Source organism: Mesocricetus auratus, unplaced genomic scaffold, assembly GCF_017639785.1.
Source record: "Mesocricetus auratus isolate SY011 unplaced genomic scaffold, BCM_Maur_2.0 Super-Scaffold_100007, whole genome shotgun sequence".
Classification (NCBI taxonomy): Eukaryota; Metazoa; Chordata; class Mammalia; order Rodentia; family Cricetidae; genus Mesocricetus; species Mesocricetus auratus.
In genome coordinates, this window is record NW_024429191.1 from 49,724,146 (window position 1) to 49,744,243 (window position 20,098).

Genomic DNA, 20,098 nt, shown 5'->3' on the forward strand with positions numbered 1-20,098 from the left:
GAAGAGGAAGGTGGTGATCAGGAGTGGGAGGGGATGAAAATGGATAAAGGGGAGGGGATATGACCAAAATCATATGCATGTATGAAAATGTTGTGAAGTTCATTGTGCATAATTCATGTACAATTAATATTTGTTAATAAAAGCATGAAAAATTAAACAAAAACCAAACCAAGTGTTTGGGAGCCTCAAGCATGAAAACTGGTATAACGAGTACTTAAAATAGTTCTACTTTCAGTTTTTTGAGGAATTTCTTTTTTTTTTTTTTTTTTTTTGGTTTTTACGAGACAGGGTTTCTCTGTATTGTTTCGGAGGCTATCGGTCCAGCCCAGCCTCGAACTCACAAAGATCCGCCTGCCTCTGCCTCTGCCTCTGCCTCCCGAGTGCGCCACCACCGCCCGGCTGAGGAATTTCTATAGTCTATCATTAGTACTTTATTATTTTGCCAGAGATCCTCATGTAAATGGAGGCTGAGCTTTTGTTTTGTCCCGACTGCCCAGTCCAAATACACACACAAAAGCTTACATAAATTACAGAGTGCTCGGCCTATAGTTGAGGCTTTTTAAAATTTATTCATTATGTATACAGTGTTCTGCCTGCATGTATGCTTGTACACCAGGAGAGGGCACCAGATCTCATTATAGATGGTTGTGAACTATCATGTGGTTGTTGGAAATTGAACTTAGGACTTCTGGAAGAATAGCCGATACTCTTAACTTCTGAGCTATCTTTCCAGTCCTAGCTCAGGCTTATTACTAACTAGCTCTTACAGCTTAAATTAACTCATTTTTATTAATCTATATCTTGCCACATGGTTGTTGGCTTTACTTGTCCTCTAGCATCTTGCTTCCCTGGGGCTGCTTGAATCTCTCTCTGACACTGCTCTTCTTCCTCTCTGTATTTTCAGTTTGGCTTTCCAGTCTATCCTTATTCTGCTTTGCTACAGACCAAATCAGCTTTATTGTCAACCAGTGAGAGTAATATATTATTTACAGCATACAGAAGGATTATCCTACAACACCTCATAGGCAATACAACAAAATAAAAAGAAATTATTTACAAAATTAAAAAATGAAGGAACTTTTCTTCTCTGAAGAACTCTGTGTTTGCTTAGAGAATTGTTCACAATTGCTATTTAACATATTAAAATGTATGTTATTGAATACTTATTATAATCCATATTATCCAATATGAAGGAAGAATTAGTACCAGTATAGATTTAAAAGTTGAACATTTTGTGTTCATGTTAGTCACAATTTTTTTAATGGAGAGAACAGTGGGAGCTGGCAGTAAGTGAAAATAGACATATCTCTATAGAGGGATAGTAGGCTTATCATTGTCTTCTTTGCAGTGTTAGGGAACAAAACCCATTGAATATTCCAGACAATTCCAGTGCTATACCACTAAATTGCCTTCCTGACTCTACACATCCATCTTTCTTTCTTTTCTTCTTTCTTTCTTTCTTTCTTTCTTTCTTTCTTTCTTTCTTTCTTTCTTTTTCTTTTTTGGAAGACATGACCAAATATATGTCCTATCTAGGCTTAAGATGTGTAGTATACATGTGACTTCAACTTAATGTTTAAGGGATTATAAAGAGTAACTGAAAGAGAGTAAGCTTAGCTTTATTAACTGTAAGTACTATACAGTCTGGCTTTCTTCCATTAAGTATGTCTTGAAGGCTTACTCTTTGAAAGTTACTATTCTTAGAGGCATTTATAATACATCATTTTTATCATTTCAACATCCCTGTGAAATGGTCATCTTTAATCTCAACTTTGTAGAGTAGTTAAAGAATTTCATTATTAGGGCTCGAGAGATGGCTCAGTGCTTAACAGCTCTGATTGTTTTTCCAAAGGACCTGTGATTATTTTGATTTAGTAAGTTGTAAAAGCCTAAATATATCACCAAAAGTGTGACCTTCCCTAGTGTTTTATAGGATAGTTTAAATTATTTATTTATTTGTTTATTTTGCTTTTTTGAGATAGGGTTTCTCTGTAACAGCTCTGACTGTCCTGGAACTCACTTTGTAAATACTTTATTTTTGAAACCCAGCACATTTTATATTTCTTTTTAAATAGCTTCATAATTTATGTTAGCATTTTAAAATATAATTTCTTCATTTCTTTTGAGTTTGATACAAATTGAACTACACATTAATGGAAAATCTTGTACTTTTTCCACAGAGGATCTGAAGAGGCAAAATGCAGTATTGCAAGCTGCACAGGATGATTTGGGTCATCTTCGGACACAGCTGTGGGAGGCTCAGGCAGAGATGGAGAATATTAAGGCAATTGCCACAGTCTCTGAGAATACTAAGCAAGAAGCTATAGATGAAGTTAAAAGGCAGTGGAGAGAAGAAGTTGCTTCGCTTCAGGCTGTGATGAAAGGTAAAGAAAAAACCAGGTTTTAGACTTTCTAAGCTCAACAAATTCTGATGCTTGATACCATTTTCAAATGGCCTTAAAGTGCATTTTGTGTTCATTTGTGGCTTTATATACTGTCATCATCAAGATGTCAGATGAAAGGGAACCAGAGATGTTGTAATGGGCACATCATCAGTGTCGTCTAATAATGAAGATTTACAGTGAGTGTTAGAGAGATAATGAATTAAATGAAGGTTGTAGTTACTTGTAAGACTTTTTTTTTGTTTTTTTACAAGACAGGGTTTCTCTGTATTGTTTTGGAGGCTGTCGGTCCAGCCCGGCCTCGAACTCACAGAGATCTGCCTGCCTCTGCCTCCCGAGTGCTGGGATTAAAGGCGTGCACCACCACCGCCCGGCTACTTGTAAGATTTAAATCAGGGTTTAAACCTAGATTGTTGTCTAGGTTTTTAAGTATAATATATATTTGTATGTGAAATATTTGTTTGATTTGATGGGCAAGAATGGCCTTACAGCTAAAATGGACTTTATGGAATGTCAACTTGAGGCCCTTGGCCTGAAGGAAGTGTAATAGTGTGTGTAGACTCTTTCCTTTCAGCATACATATATCATTAGTTCCTTCACATTTTGAGAATGAAAATGAAACAGGATCTTTGAGATCCTGGAATTAGTTAGTGTTTACAAATGTGAACTAATGGCAGTTGCCCTGACTTGGTGGGGCGGGGGATTGTATTTGTGTCCCATTGTTTGAGAGGATTCAATTAAGGGTACCTCTGTTTCTGAGTCTGTAGCTTTCACTAAGGGTTATTCTGGTCTCATGTAATAGGTCTGACTATAGTGGTTTATCTATACAGGAGTTCCTTTTTCTCATAGGAATCAAGTCCGTCTCTAGGTAAGCTAGGGGTGGTCACAATAGTTCTCTGACCCCACGCATATCCTGAACTTTTCTGGCTGGCTGCTTCTATATACTTACCATATTCTTTAAAATTACATCTTTGCTTCATGGCTGAGAAATGGTTATACCTCCTCCAGTCTACATTAGAAAAGTAATTTTTTTTCTGGAGATCTTCATGCTATATCTTCCTCACACATTGTTGACCATGTATGTGGTTAACTTTAAAAGAAATCGAAATGTAGTTTTAAGTCTGTGTATTTAGTTTTGTGCTGTGGAGAATCAAATCCAGAGCTATTCACATTTGAGGCAAGTTTTTCCACTAAGGCGTTTACTCAGCCACAAAGTGGAGTATTTTTACTGAGCACTGTAAATTACCAAAGTTTGGTCTTGTTAGCAATGAAGAAGGTATAGGAATTGGGGCTGGAGAGATGGCTCAGTGGTTAAGAGCACTTGGTACTCTTGTAGAGGATCTGGGTTCATTTCCTAGCACCCACAGGGTGGATTTAATTGCAATTCCAGGGGTCCTGGCACTCTCTTCTGACCTCTATAGGCAACAGATATGCACATATATGTAAAATAAAAATAAATAAATCTGAATAAAAAGGGGTAAAATTTAATGGGGTACCAGTAGTACCTGTCAGGTGATGTTTCAAGATTGTATTAAACATGAAGTTATTTTGTAAAGACTATATAATTTGTCTGAATTTAGAATTGTAGGTTTTAGTAAAATATCCCAGAAATAATATTTATTTCCTTATATATTCATGTAGTTATAATGAAATGTTGTATTTCTTTTGGGAGCCACGGTATAATGTCAGAGAAATGGATTTGGGAGTGGGTCTTAGATGGAAGTTGAAAGCTCTACTTTGAACCTTCTTCAAGGTTCCTTGTCAAATAGCATAGGGCAGGTCTGTTGTGAAGATTGATGAAGTAATAAAACCCTTATTTAAACTCATAATAAGATCTGGAATTTTTTATTTCCAAAAATTTGTCTTGGGGCTAGAGAGGTGACTCAGCAGTTAAGAGCACTGGCTGTTCTTTCAGGGGAACCCAGATTCAGTTCCCAGCACGCACATGGCAGCTCACAACTGCCTGTAACTCCAGTTCCAGGGGATCTGACACCTTTATACATACATACATACATATATACACATATATATATATATGCTTAACACCAATGCACATAAAATAAAATAAAAAAATTAAAGAAAAAAAATGTCTTAAGCTCTTTACGTAACTTAAAAAATTTCAGTGTACTAGGTATTGCTCCATGATGCTTAGACATGGACTATGTGGTGTTTTATAGAGACAGTTCGTGACTATGAGCATCAGTTTCATCTGAGGCTGGAGCAGGAGCGAGCACAGTGGGCACAGTATCGAGAATCTGCAGAGCGGGAAATAGCTGACTTAAGAAGAAGGTTGTCTGAAGGTCAAGAGGAAGAAAATTTAGAAAATGAAATGAAAAAGGTATGCAGGAATACATTCACTTACAGAATTACTTGAGTCTAAAAGCAAAGTGTTTAAAAGCATTGCTGTAGAACTGGAAGTTGAACATTGTGCTTTCTTTCTTTTGAGGAATTACTTATGAACTAGACAGCCTTTTCCCCTTGCCCTCCACAGTACATGTGACTAACTGCCTTACTGTCTTCAGATCTTTGATGAGATATCATTTCTTCATGAGGCCCTTCTTATCTCTCTTACTTAAGATTGTAACCTATCTGCCTCTTCCCACAGGCTTCCAGGACTCTCCAGATTCTGTACCCCGATTTAGGTGGTTTTTGTTTGTTTATTTATTTGCACAGCATGTTTCCTCATAAAATAGTTCATCTTTTACTGTGTTTGTTTACTGCTTTTTTTCTGTTCGATAGAATGTTAACTCCATGAGGATGTAGTTTTTGTGTATACAAAGTACATAGGGTGGCGTCTAGTACATAGTTGCCCAGTGAATTTGTGTTGGATGGAGATGTTCCTTGATACCGTGTCTAAACATTTTAGAATACTTGTGTTCATTTTTTTATAGCATACATTAGTACCATGCAATGTCCACCATGTAGATATTGACTCTAATCATGAGGCTCAATAGGAGGAGCCCATGTTGAGCCAACTTACTGATCCACATTGAGAACATCATAGCCCTTAAATCTTATTTTATGAATTTATAATACATTTTTTTTGAGACAGGGTTTCTTTGCATTGTTTTGGAGCCTATCCTGTAACTCACTCTGTAGACCAGGCTGGCCTCAAACTCACAGAGATATGCCTACTTCTGCCTGGGATTAAAGGCATGTGCCACCACCATCCAGCAGCATATGTATTTTTAAGAACATAGAATAATTAAAAATTAAATTTTCTTTTAAAATGGTTAATAATGATCTTTGGCTACTAACCCTTGATGTATATTTATCATTCCCACGATCACTATTCTTTGCTATTTTTAAAAAGTTTTAGTTTTAAAACTAAGTTGTGTGTGTGTGTGTGTGTGTGTGTGTGTGTGTGTGTGTGTGTGTGTGTGTTGTGCCCATGTGTGATGCTAGAGATGCATATCAGGTAACTTTATCATTCTACCTTTATATTATTTTGAATCTTCTTTTAATCAATTTCTTTCCTGCCATATGTCTTGATCATATTTTTCCTTTCCCCAATTCCTCCCAGATCCTCCTCACCCTCACCTAGTTTCATGTTCTCTTTTTGCCTCTCTCAAAAACAAAACAAAAAATGAAAATCAAATAAAAAGGCAATAACACACAAAAAAATAGCAAAGCAAAACAAAAGCACACAAAAACCATGGAAGTCTGTTTTATGTTGAGCTGCCCTAAAGTGTGGTTGGTATACCCAGTGCTCTCCATTGGAAAGAGCTGATATTCTTTTGCCAACTGGTCTTATTTGCAAATAGTGCCTTGGCTAGGGGTGGGACTTTGTGTCCGCTTCTCCTTCGCCCTGCTGGGATTTTGTCTTCACTTGAACTCGTTTAGGTTTTTTGTGTACTGACTGTCAGAGTCTCTGTGCATTCATATGTGCATCAGCCCTGTTGTGCCTAGAAGGTGCTGTTTCCTTAGAGCAATCTTTCTGCATAGTTCTCTGAATCTTGAGGGGGAGTCCACTTAGGACTGAGTGCTCCAAAGTCTTTCACTGTCTGCACATTGTCCACTTGTGGGTCTCTGTTAATAATCATGTACTGAAAGAAGAATCTTCTCTTACGAGGGTTGAGTGATGTTCCATGGGTATAGCAATATGGCATTAGTAGTCATTTTATGGCTGTGTTCCTTTAGCAGGATAATAGGAGTAAGTTTTCCTCATGACCTATCTAGTCTCAGGTTCTTAGCCACTTTAGCAGTGTCAGGTATGGGTTCCATCTTAAATGGAGTGAGCCTTAAATCCAACTGGGGGTGGGTGTCGATGGAGTGGGTTGGTTGGTTGCTCCCATAACATTTGTGCCACTATTGCATCAATAAATATTGCAGACAGGTTGCTGGGGTTTTTTTGTTTGTTTGTTTGTTTGTTTTTTTTTTTTGAGGGGGAGTTCGAAGCAGGGTTTCTCTGTGGCTTTGGAGGCTGTCCTGGAACTAGCCCTTGTAGACCATGCTGCCCTCACATTCACAGAGATCTGCCTGCCTCTGCCTCCTGAGTGCTGGGATTAAAGGTGTACATCCACCCCCCAACCCCCCTGTTTTTTTTAAGAGTTATATCTTATTTAGTCTTTGACAGTTTCATACATGTGTACAATATATCTTAGTCATATTTATTTCCTACTCCTAGTTCCCATCCCTTTCCTCCATCTGCTTTTATTTTATTTTTTCTTTCATTTTTTGAGACAGGGTCTATGGTTCACATACTTGGAACTCTCTATGTAGACGAGGCTGGTTTTGAAGCTCACAGATCTGCCTCCCAAATGCTGGGATTAAAAGTATATGCCACCACATTGGATGCCTTATTTTTTGAGACAAGGTCTTTCATTGAACCTGGAGCTCACTAATTAGGCTAGACCGACTGGCCAGTGAATTCCTAGGCTCTTCCTGCTTCTACTTCCCAGTGCTGGCATTGCAGGTACATGCAGCTACACTTGGCTTTCTGCATGGTTCCAAACCCAGGTCCTCATGCTTGTGCAGTGAGTACTGCACCAACTGAATCATCTCCTAGACCCTCCATGAATTTTATTTACTTACTTAATTTTTATTGTTTGTGTATGTGTCTCTGTAGGGTACATACATAAGAATTCAGGTGCCTTCTGAATCCTGATGCATCAGATTCCCTGGAGCTAGACCAGAGCTATAGGTAGTACGAGCTGCCTGACATGAGTACTGGGAATCAGACAAACTTGGGTCATCTACAAGAGCAATGCATGCTTTTAACCTCTGAGCCATCTCTCCAGCCCCAACTAGTTTTCTTTTCTATAAAGATAGGGTTTCTCTGTGTAACCACCCTGATTGTCCTGGAACTTGTTCTGTAGACCAGGCTGGTCTCAAACTCACAGAGATCTGTCTGCCTCTGCCTCCTGAATACTGGGATTAATGGGATTAATGTCATGCACCAACGCTGCCTGGCTTAACTATTACTTTTTAGGAAGTTTTTTTTTAAGTATAAAATTTTATGAATATTGTATAGTTTATACTCATGCTCAGTTTTTTAACTTTTTACCTTATAATATGTTGTACTTGTTAGAATTAATACCAGCTCATCATAAGTAACAAAGGTTTGGTCTTTGTATTCAGATTGTATTAGTTTTCAACCAGTGTCCCTCATCCTTTTTTCTTTCCTGTTTCAGACTTCCATCCAAGAAACCACACTGCATTAAGTCATGCAGTCATGTAGTTGTAGGCTTGGTTTAGCTATAACAGCTCTTCAATTTTATTTTTATTTTAATGACCTTTCTATCTCTTTTTATTTTTATTGTATGTGTGCATAATGTGGGGTGTATCTTCAGACATGCATGTGGATGGAGGTCAGAGAGCAACTTTAGGGAGTTAGTTCTCTCTTTCCATTGTTGATTACAGCGTTTGGACTCTGATCAACAGGCATGCACAGCTACCTAATGTGTGTGTTAGGAACTGAACGTGGGTCCTCTGATAGAGCAGTAGTTCATGCTCTTAAGTGCTTAGTTATATCCCTAGTCCAGAAGTTCTATTCTGCTTCAGAAAAACACATATGTTCTTTGCATGGACCTAGGGCCAAATATCATATTAAACAAAATAAACTATACTCAAAGACAAACATCACGCTGTCTCATATATGAATCTAGGGTGTGTGTATGTGTTTCATAAAAGACAAGGAGAGGCTATTTGGGGAAAGAAAAAAGACAAAGGAGCGAGGAAAATGAAACAAGAGGATGATGGTTGGTATTAATATGTTCAAGTATATGATAAACTGGAATGACATCTCTTTTTGAAGCCCATCTTTTTGTAAATATAATGAATATATGTTAATAAAAATAAAAAAACCTTGAATAAAAATGAGAATTGGTATTCATTTTTATGAATGCTAATAAAGTATATGGTATAATTGTTATACTAATTTTTAGCAGCTGGGTGGACTAGAGTTTCTTAGAAAAGCAATCAGTAAGTTGTTGCATTTAATTCCTTGTAATCATAGGCCCAAGAAGATGCTGAAAAGCTTCGATCTGTTGTGATGCCCATGGAGAAGGAAATTGCAGCTTTGAAAGATAAACTGACAGAAGCTGAAGAGAAGATTAAAGAGTTGGAGGCCTCAAAGGTTGTGAAACGCTGTTATCCATCTGCTCTAATGCCAGGAGCAAAATTGCAATCGCTTAAGAAGTAGTGGTGGGAAATGATTTAGTCAGGCATCTCAAGAATCTTACTTCTGTTTAAAATTCAAAAACAAAATGAAAGCAAACCTGCTCTGTAGTAATTTGGCCTTTTGATTATTTAAATCCTCAGTGGTGATTGCTGTAATTTTAAAAAGTGGCAAGCAAGAGAAAGATGCCATGCTATAGAGCTTGGGTGGAAGGGTTTTTTTATTGGGGGAAAGTGAATGGACAAAGGGGAAGGGGAGAGGGGAGGCTCGCCTCTGGGGACAGGAGTAGCAGGAGAGAGGGAGAGGTAGAGAGAGAAGGAGAGAGATAAAGGGGGGCAATGGGCAGGGCCTTTTAAAAGGAAAAATAGTGAATGTGCACAGGTGGTATGCTTAGTGGCTGCAGCTGAGGGCATATCCTGTCAGAACCCTAAGGGCAGGCCAGTACAGATGCCTGAATCTAACAGTTATGCCTAGTCATGAATGAAGACTTGTGTTCAGTTATCCATTTTATCAAAGTGAGACTCAACTTTCTTTTTTCTTTTAACAAGTCATCTTGATTGTTTTATTTTTGTAAAACAGGGTTTCATGTACTCAGGTGGCCTTGAATTTGTTGTGTGTTCCATCCCTATTTTACTCAGCTCTGGAGATCAGACCCAGAGCTCTAGGCAGAGCACTGACAATTGAGATACATTCCTTACTTAGGAGAACAAGCTGCTTATACTTGGCTTTGTTTCCTCACCCTCATTTTAGGAAATCTTTTAGACTGGATGTACCTCCTGTTGACCATATACACAGCATCACTACGATGTTGTTTCTTGTGCAGTGCCTCTTCAGCATACTCAAGGCCTAGACTTTGACTCTCAGCACTGCATAGGTTGGGCCTGGTGACTGATGTCCCATAATAGGAACCCTCTGGGATGTAGAGGCAAGAGGACATTAAGTTTGGGGTCATCTTCAGCTCCATAGTGAGTTGAGGTCAGTTTATATTATGTGGGATGCTGCCTTTAAAAAGCCAAACCAAGCTGGGTGGTGGTGGTGCACGCCTTTAATCCCAGCACTTGGGAGGCAGAGGCAGAATCTCTGTGAGTTCAAGGCCAGCCTGGTCTACAAGAGCTAGTTCCAGGACAGCCTCCAAAACCACAGAGAAACCCTGTCTCGAGAAAAAAAAAAAAAAGGCAAACCAAGCAAAAACAGAAGTGGAAACATTAATGTCTGTTTTTAATGCTGGAGATTGAACCTAGGGCCTTACTGACATATGCTAGGTAAGGGCTCTACCACTGAGAAAAATCGTTAGTAATGAAAGAAAGTAAGAGATGAGAGGTGTAGTTGAGGGGTACAGTGCTGGCACTTGTCTAGTATGGATGAGGGCCTGGGTCTGATACTCAGTACTAAAAGAGAATAGAGTCAGCAAGATGGCATGCTAGATAAAGGTGCTTACCGTAAAGCCTGATGATCTGTGTTTGATCTCTTCTACCCACATGGTGAAAAGGAGAACTGACTCCCACAAGTTGCCTTTTCACCTGCGTACAGGTCCTCTGACCTCCATATGCTCACTGTAGCTCTCATGTGCATGTGCGTGTGCGAGCATGTGCATAAAAGCCGGTGTGTTTCTTATAAGACATATAACTGAATACAAGGTAAGATTGAATATAAAGAAATAAACCAGTCCTGGTAGCTCACATTCGTAGGCTGAAGTAGGAAAATTGCTGTGAATATAAGGTCAGCTAAAACAACAAAGTGAGACCTTGTCTTAATAAACACACAAGTAGAATAAAGGGATAAATAAAAATATACTGTGTTAAGCCTAACCAAAAGAAAACTGATATAAGCAAGTGTAACAGTATAACATAAAATAGGTTAAGGGGGTGGGGTAGAGATTACTGCTAGAGATGGCTCAGTTAAAAGTGCTTACTGCTCCTTCAGAGAATTTCCAGGGTCAGTTCCCAGCACCCACATGGCAGCTCACAGCCTTCTGTAATCTCAGTTCCTAGGGATCTGATACCCTTTTCTGTTGTCTGTGGATACAACACATACATGGTGAGCATGAATTTGTGCAGGTACACACTCATATACAGAAAACAATTGCAACAAAAGGAATAGAGAGAAAGAGATAATAACTATGCAGTAGTCAAAAACTCAGCATTTAGTAGGCTGCATGACTTAGTAAAATTTCTTATCTTTATTATCTTTTGGATTTTCAACTGAAAAATTAGGATAATAAGACAGGTGGGGCCCAAAAAGAAAAAGAAAGATTTGGATAAGGTAGAGACAGGTGGATCTCTGAGTTCCATGCCAGTCAGGGCTACACAGAAATGCTATTTTGGAAAACAACACAAAAATAAAATGAAAAAAGATTCTCCTACAAGGGTGTTATGAGCCATATTCAAATTAGAACATATAAATGCTTTGGGTAATACATGGGAAAAGGTATCATTTCCAGGTACATTGTATTATTTCAACATACAAGATGATATATTTATCTTTCTAAATCTTTTTGAAATAAGGTCATAAAATATCAAATTTCACAGAATTAATGTTATTATGGACCCAATACTCTGGTCACATGTTTTTATAATAAAATATCTAGAGATGGATAAAAGAAATCTAATGGGAAAAAAATCACAAAGTGCTTAGGGTGGTGTAAATATTTTGTGTTTTTTGGTTGTTGTGAGTCGGTGCATTTAATTAGGGTTACTTCCAGGAATAGGGGCCACTTACTAGTGGCTGCATCACTAAAGAAAATGTCTTTTCCTCTGCCAAGAACCACTAACTAACTGTATAAATCCTTAGGGAGGAGAGGCCCTTCATGACAGACGGTAATGGGTCCAGTCTTGTGCAGGTAGTCACAGCTGCTTCTGCAGCAGTCATTATCTGCCTTGAAAACAGAGTTCCACAGTACTCAACCACCTCATCTGTCTCTTACAGTTTTCTATCCCCTCTTCTTCCAGTGGCCTTGGAAGGAAGGTATAGATGTAACATTTGCATTCAACAATAACTCACCCTCAATTCTTTGCCCAGTTGTGAGTCTATGCAGTATTGCCTGTTACAAAAAGAAGCAAACAGCAGCACTGTTCTAGGGGAATAAACATAAATATTTAGAAGGCAATTTAACAATCACATTAGTTTGCCCACTAGGGCCTATGACCTCCCAGCCATGGGTACATTTTGCCTGGCTGGTTGGTTGTGTTGCACCCAGAGTCTGCAGCTGAATGAGACTATTGGTGACAGTTTTCTCCCAGCAGCCTACATAACAACTTCTAGTATTCTGAAAGCTAGACAATAGGAAGGAAGCTTCCAGATTAATCCAATCTTGATTTCTGTATAAATCTACAACTGAAGTATGTAGTGTCTTCAGCAGTGGGGTCTTAGCATCTAAATCTGATATGCAACCAACAGATATAAATATTTAATATACATTTGAAGGGAAAATAAAAACAGTAAAAAGCTAAAATAAGTGGAAGGACATACAGAATCAGAAATTTGTGAAATAGGAATGTTAGAGAACTGAGGAGAATATCAACATAAAAAGGTGGAGAAATTTGTACAGAAAATTGAAAAAAATCAGATGAAATGGGGCATGACTACTGATATAAAAATAGTAGATACTATAAATAGTGTCATACCAGTACATTTGAAAAAAAAGTGAAAGAAATTCTGCTGGTCATGGTAAATGCTAGTAATGCAAGCACTTTGGAAGCAGTGGTAGGAGGATCAGACTGTCAAGATAAGTTTGAACTAGAGTGGCCTTATTATAATGGGCAATTAATCAGATTTTCCTCAAGATAAAATAGGAAGGCTAGCATAGTGATTATTACAGAATCTGGAGCCAAAAATCCTTTTTTGGTGTGTTGTGCATGTATGAATGTTACTGGCTTGTTTGGTGTTTGTGCGTGGGTGTGCAAGCCCACATGAGGTCATGGAGGCAAAGGAGGATGTGCAGTGTCTTGTACTAGCACCCTCTGCTTTGTTCCTTTGAGATAAGGTCGGTCTCTCACTTGAACCTAGAGCTAGTGCCACTTACTGGTGGGCAGTAAGTGCCAGTAAACTTTCTATCTCCAAGTCCCTATAATGCTGAATTTACACGTACATCCCTAGATTTTTGTGTAGGTTCTGGGGATTTGAACTGAGGTTCTCATGGTTTCACAGCTCAGAAAGGCCTAAGACTTGCTGTGTAGCTGAGAGTGATCTTGAAATTTGATCTTCCTATCTCTACCTCCCAGATGCTAGGATTTTAGATAAATGCCAGCATACTCTGTTTATGTGGTTCTGGAGATCTGCATGCTAGGAAAGTCCTTTACTAGCTGAGCTATAATGCCAGCCTTGGGTCAAAACCAGTCTTTATCTTGCTTCTCCTTCCCAGTAAACATCAGACTTAGCTGGTTTGGGGGCCATGTTTGTCCAGACAGAGTGATAACCTTATATTTTACAAACAGTGTCAATAAGAAAAGAAGGTTCTCTTATGTGACTAGTAAATTAAATAACACACAGGAAGATACAAAAAAAAGCCTTAGGTAACAGCCAAAAATATACACAAATTCTCACAATTTAAATATGGTGTATCATTTGAAAACTGATGTATTGCACAAGATTGTAAAACAATATGTTTTGGAAAGATTTTGAGAAATTTAAGTATACAGTAACTTAATAAAAGGTTATTACCTTCATCAAACACAGTGAAAGAATGTGTAACAGTCTTAACGTTAATGATGGGAACATTATCCTAGGAACTAAGCTCAGTAATTTTGTTTAGGTGGTTTTGTTTACTTGCTTGCTTTGTGTTTTGGTCCAAGAAGATGCAAACCAACATAAAGAGTCAGGACAGGAAAAAGATTAGCAGTTCACACCTGTAAACCCAGTAATAAGGAGTTGAGTACCACCCCATCCTTTAACTCTCCCCCCTTTTTTTTTTAAGACCTTTGAGACAAGGTCTTTCTTACTGTGTATCTCAGGCTGGCCTTAAACTCAGCATCCTCCTGCTTCCCTGTCAGATGCTGGGATCACAGGCATGTGCAACTATGCTTCTTAAGTTTTTAAAAATTAGATAAAATACTGACTCTGGAAGAACCATTAAAAATTTTGGCTATATTATGATACAAGTTTCCTTGTTAAAAGATAATCTAAAAAGTTGAAAGGAGAAGTTATACACTGTGGGGGCGGGGGAGTATGAGTTGTGCCTGACAAAGTTATCCAAAATTTACAAAATTCTGCAAAGTTCTTCTATGAAAAAAAGGCCAGGAAGAAAAACAATTGGAATATATGAATATACAATCACAAAGGAGATAACAGATAGTTCATGAAACAATTTTGAAAATCTTCAAAGTTGAGTGTGGTGGTGCATATCTTTAATCACAGCACTCGGGAGGCAGTCATTCCAATCTCTGAGTTTGAGGGCAGCCTGACCTATGTAGAGTTTGTGAGTTGTAGGACAGCCAGGCCTATGTAGCAGCCAGTTATGAGAAAAGCAACTAATTCATTAACAGAAAAAAAAATTAACATCCAGGGCTGGAGATATGACTCAGAAATTAAGGGCACTGGCTGCTTTTCCAGAGATCCTCAGTTCAGTTCCCAGCACCTACATGGTGGCTCACAACCACCTACAATGAGATCTGGTGCCCTCTTCTGGCATGCAGGCATACAAGCAGGCAAAACACTATATACATAATAAATAAATCTTTGTTTTACAGTTATAAGAATGTTATGCCATTTTTATCTTACCTAAAAGGTGGGGGGTGGCTGGGGAGAGATAATAGTTAGAATTCAATCCCTGGAACCTATAGAGGAAAAATGGGTGTGGTAGGTCTGATTGTAATTATAGCATGAGAGATGTGGAGACTTTTGGGGTCTACTGGCTAGCCACCCTAACCTACTGGGTGAGTTCCAGGTCAGTGACATACCCTATCTCAAAACAAAACAAAAACCAGGCGTTGGTGGTGCATGCCCTTAATTCCATCATTTGGGAGGCTGAGGCAGGTGGATCTCTGTGAGTCTGAGCCAACCTGGTCTACAGAGTGAGTTGCAGGACAACCTCCAAAGGAATACAGAGAAATCTTGTCTTGAAAAACCAAAACAAATAAAACAAAAGTCCCAGGAGACTGGTGCCTGAGGAATGATACCTATAGTTGTGTGATTTAGACACATATGTCCTTTGTGCACCCATGCATATATGTGTACTTGCACCTAAATGGGCACATATATGCATGAACACATGTAAGCAAATCACATCTGTATTGCCGAAAAGGAGAACAAGCAAGCATATGCATGCATTGCTCTGGAAATAGAAATTAAAAGTATGTTTTTGAAAAACATGGTATAAAATCTTTACATATAATTTCAATTCTATATTTACCTAAAAGATAGAGTTATAATTAGCATCTGTTAATTCTGTTATTTTCTAAATTTGTATCATATTTTAAATTTTAAAATACAGCCACTAACATTTACTTTGTCATTCCTACTAGGGTTGTAAAGTTGGGTTTTATACTTCTTTCAGGTTAAGGAACTGAATCATTATCTGGAGGCTGAGAAGTCTTGTAGGACTGATCTGGAGATGTATGTAGCTGTTTTGAACACTCAGAAATCTGTTCTGCAGGAAGATGCCGAGAAATTGAGGAAAGAATTGCATGAAGGTAAATAAATATGTTGTATACATCTTTTCTTTATTCTAAGGGAACTATATAAGTAAAATTCATGTTGATTAATAGCAGCAACAAATCCTAAACCACCAATGCAGCATGCTAGTGATGCAATTTAAGCTTTATAGTCCAGTTTGAAAACTCTAATGAAAGCTGCTAAAGGAATTTGGATTGCTAGTAGCCTCTCCTTCTACCACTACCACAGTAATAACTTCACAAGGCACGAGCTCTGGGCAGAAAGGTAATGAAGTTAGACATTTTCTGCTTAAAGTGCTTTAGTCTGCATAGTCATTTAGAGAGAGACAAATTAGCAAAAGTGAGAGTATCCTGCTTTCGAAGGGACAGTTTTGATTTCACTATTGAAGAAGCAATGTGATGTACAAGTGAACTCTGTGTTTCCATAAAAAAAAAAAAAAGTAAAAACCAACTGGGCTTGTGCATGGTGGGTTATACCTATACTCTTAATATTTGAGAAGCTGAAGCAGAGGAATCATTATGAGTTTGAGACCCGTCTAGGCTACAGACTGAGATATTCTGTCTCAAAAAAGAAAAAACACAGATTGGAGAGATGGGTCAGCGGTTAACACCACTACTGTTTTTTAATTTTCTTTTCTTTTCTTTTTTTTTTTTTTTTTTTTTTTTTTTTTGTTTTTTTTTTTGTTTTGTTTTGTTTTGTTTTGTTTTGTTTTGTTTTGTGCTATCCTGGAACTCACTCTGTAGACCAGGTTGGTCTCAAACTCACAGAGATCTGCCTGCCTCTGCTGAGATTAAAGACATACTCCACCACCAACCAGGGAACACTGCTGTACTTACAGAGGAGAGATTTGGTTGTCAACTCACAATTACCTCTAACACGGACATCTGCTCTGGGGTATCCAGGATCCTTTTCAGACCCCTGCAGGCACCTGTACTTGTGTGCATATAATCATAACCCCCTCATATATGCATAATTAAAATTAAATACTTTCAAAATTCATTTTATGTTTTGAGATCATAAAATAATCATATCATTTCCCCCTTCCATTTCTTCTTCCAAATGAACCCTCCAAGTCCTGTTCCCTTTAAAATTCTGGGCCTCTCTTTTAAAAACAAAACCTAAAAACCAAAACAAACAAGCAAGCAAAAGGCAAACAAATTTCTCCAAAGCAAACCAAAAGAAAAAAACACTATAAAATTGAATATTTGGGATACAGAGTGGTAATCGCTGTTTCCTTGACCATAGGTAGTTACAAGTCAGTAACACATGTAGCAACTGCAATTCTGAGGTCACAGTGAGTAAGTGAATAACTTCTGAGACTGAGCTAGGCGTTGGTGGCGCATGCCTTTAATCCCAGCACTCGGGAGGCGGAGGCAGGCGGATCTTTGTGAGTTAGATACCAGCCTGGTCTACAGAGCTTGTTCCAGGACAGCTTCCAAAGCCACAGAGAAACCCTGTCTCAAAAAACCAAAAAAACCAAAAGAAACCAAAAACAAAAAAAGACTGAGGCTGGTGGTACACACCTGTGATCCACTTGGACTTGGAGGCAGGAGAGCAGGAAGTTCAAGGTCATCTTTAGTTGCCACTTAACAAGTTGGAATTCAGACTAGGATAGAGACCACCTCATTCCTCCAAACCTCTAGAAGTCATCTGTAGCAACTATATGAAAACAGTTGTAATTTCTGTTGGTAATGGTTGTGGTTATAGTTAAGTTCCTGTGGTTTGTTGCCTATATTTCACAATAGTTTAATAGAAGGAAATGATGAAATTCAGCTAGAAGATAGTGAAAATAAAGTTGTAACTATTAAAAAGAGAGAGGCAAGTACTCCTGCATACCCCCAGCCTCCTCTTAATTTTTTTCTTATACAAATTGAAATCTATTTGAAATTTTACTTTAAACATATTTTAGTATATAGGATTTAATCTGTGGTGGTAGACTCTTATAGTGAATACTTTTATTAAACACTATGGAAAATAGAGATAAGAACAATGTAGGATTATATATGAGCTAGCTTTCCCCTCTAAATAGTTGAAAACTGAAATATATGCCTAATATTGCTACATAAGGTGTTGCAAAAAATATCCCAACCTTTGAGCAGATCTTGACCTTCAGGAAACAGTTTTTGCATGTGCTGTTGGAATCAGAAAGACACCTATAGAGGTTTCAATTTGATTAAAATTAAAGTTGTTATTTAAATTTAAAACTTGAGTCCTAGCCCTTCTAAAAATGGTGTAATTGACGTTATCAAACCTTCCTAATATATATGAGAAAAGTATTAAGATGAGAAAGTAAAAGCAATAATTTTTGGTGGTTGGGGACAGTTTGGTAGAACACTTGTTTAGCAAGCACAGTACCCTGGATTTGGGCCTTAGCTCTGAAAAAACAAGCAATCAAAACAAAAGCACCAGTAATTTCTGTATTGACACATAATACATCAAAAAAGTGTCTTGGGGTGGTCGAGATGGCTCAGTGGCCAAGTCTGATGACCTGAGTTCAATCCCTAGGATCTACTGGCTTCTGCAAGTTGACCTCTGTCCTCCACATAAACACAACCACATATATAAAATAACTAATTAAAAATGTAATAAAAAGGAAAAGGAAATCTAATAGTATCTTTAAAAGAAAAGAGATAAAAACTGAGAGCCATTGTAACAGCCTAACATTAGGTTACAGTCTAACCTGGTTATTAGGTATGCAATCATATCCTGGCAGCTGCTGGTTAGAGCCATGATACAGCTGTTTGCCCTACTGGGAAGTGTGTTGAGATGGAACAGTACTACTGACAAATAGTGGTCAGTGCTTTTTGTCCTGTAGTTAGGTTTCTTCAAAAAGCAAACAAATAAACTGGGCAGTGGTGGTGCACACCTTTGATCCTAGCACTTGGGAGCCAGAGGCAGGTGAATCTCTTGAGTTTGAAGCCAGCCTGGTCTACAGAGCAAGTTCCAAGACAACCAGGGCTAAACAGAGAAACCCTATCTCAGAAAAAAAACCTGTCTTGAAAAATCAAAACCAAAGAAAAGTACTAAAATAAAAAAAAATTTTGGAGGTAGAGGTTACCCAGGCTGTTTTTGAACTCTCAAGCTCCTCATTAGTTTAGACTGTAGACTCAGGTCACTATATCCAGCCTAAAGAAGTTATGCTCAAATGGTGTTTTAAAATTTATTTTTAAAGCTGGGCATTGGTGGCGCATGCCTTTAATCCCAGCACTCGGGAGGCAGAGGCAGAGGCAGGCGGATCTCTGTGAGTTCGAGGCTGGGCTGATCCGACAGCCTCCAAAACAATACAGAGAAACCCTGTCTTGTAAAACCAAAAAAAATAAAATAAAATTAATTTTTAATATTTTTGTTGTTGCTTTCTGAAATTAAGTTTTAAGTGTTTTTTTGAAACATGGAACACAGCCTATTTGTACAACTAAGGGAGTATAAGCAAAGTGGTTCAGCAAGTGTGATGGCACACACCTAGAACCTTAGCATGCCAGACATGGAGAGAAGTGTGTGTGTGTGTGTGTGTGTGTGTGTGTGTGTGTGTGTGTGTATGTGTGTACACACACATACATATGTAAGTTCTTGGGCTACACAGTGAATCACACCCTTCCTCACAGCTAGTTCAGCCAATTAGTATGAAAAAATTAGTATGATAGAGAAAATGGGCAGATATGGTGTTAGAGTAGTGGACATGGGCCAGGACATGGAGACTTTATATTTTAGAGGGCAGGCTTTATCATGTGGGATGTAATGAGCTTTTGAAGACTTTTAAAAACAGTATTATATTTTTTCAATATTAAGTTTATTTGTGGTATATCATGTGTTGTGTCCTAGGAGAATATAGAGATAATTAAACACTTAAGCTTTAAGTCATATAGCCATATTTAATTCAAGTTTTCTAAAACTTACAAAGTCTTTGCAGGGTTGTTTGTCTGTTCCTAAGGGTATAGTTGGGGTGACTTTGCTTTAGAGGATTGGTGGGAATCGTCATCATATTCAGGTGTAGATTGCTCCTTGGTGTCAGTCAAGAGGCAAACTCACAAAGTAGAATGCTGGCCAGACCTGTAGGAGAGCTGTTGCTAAAGAAATTGCCTACCATTAAAATGCAGTGTTTTTTATTGGGGGGCTCCTAAACAGTTTGCCATCTCTTGGAGCAAGAACGACAACAGCACAACCAGTTAAAACATACATGGCAGAAGGCCAACGACCAGTTTCTGGAATCTCAGCGTTTACTGATGAGAGACATGCAGCGAATGGAGATTGTGCTAACTTCTGAACAACTTCGACAAGTTGAAGAACTGAAGAAAAAAGATCAGGTGAATAGGTTGTTGGTTTTCTTTTTTTAAAGATTTATTTTTAATTAAATGTATGGGAGGGTTGCCCCTTGTCCAGTTGGGTGCATTTTGAAGCTGGGGGCATCAGATCCCTTGGAGTTAGGTGGTTGTGAGTTTCCTGAAATGGGGCTTAGAGCCAAACTCAGGTC

The 20,098-nt window shown here is 38.2% G+C and overlaps 1 protein-coding gene across 2 annotated transcripts in view; it reads left to right on the forward strand.

Moving 5' to 3' along the window:
* The window catches only part of Rabep1 (rabaptin, RAB GTPase binding effector protein 1), an 80,794-nt gene that overhangs the window by 26,651 nt on the left and 34,045 nt on the right, over window positions 1–20,098 (forward strand). For both annotated transcript variants that reach the window (XM_013111611.3, XM_005067459.4), the window contains exons 3-7: window positions 2,181–2,384; window positions 4,580–4,740; window positions 8,860–8,979; window positions 15,512–15,647; window positions 19,753–19,931. In XM_013111611.3, the coding sequence (XP_012967065.2) occupies window positions 2,181–2,384; window positions 4,580–4,740; window positions 8,860–8,979; window positions 15,512–15,647; window positions 19,753–19,931 (800 nt within the window). The remainder of the gene's footprint in view (window positions 1–2,180; window positions 2,385–4,579; window positions 4,741–8,859; window positions 8,980–15,511; window positions 15,648–19,752; window positions 19,932–20,098) is intronic.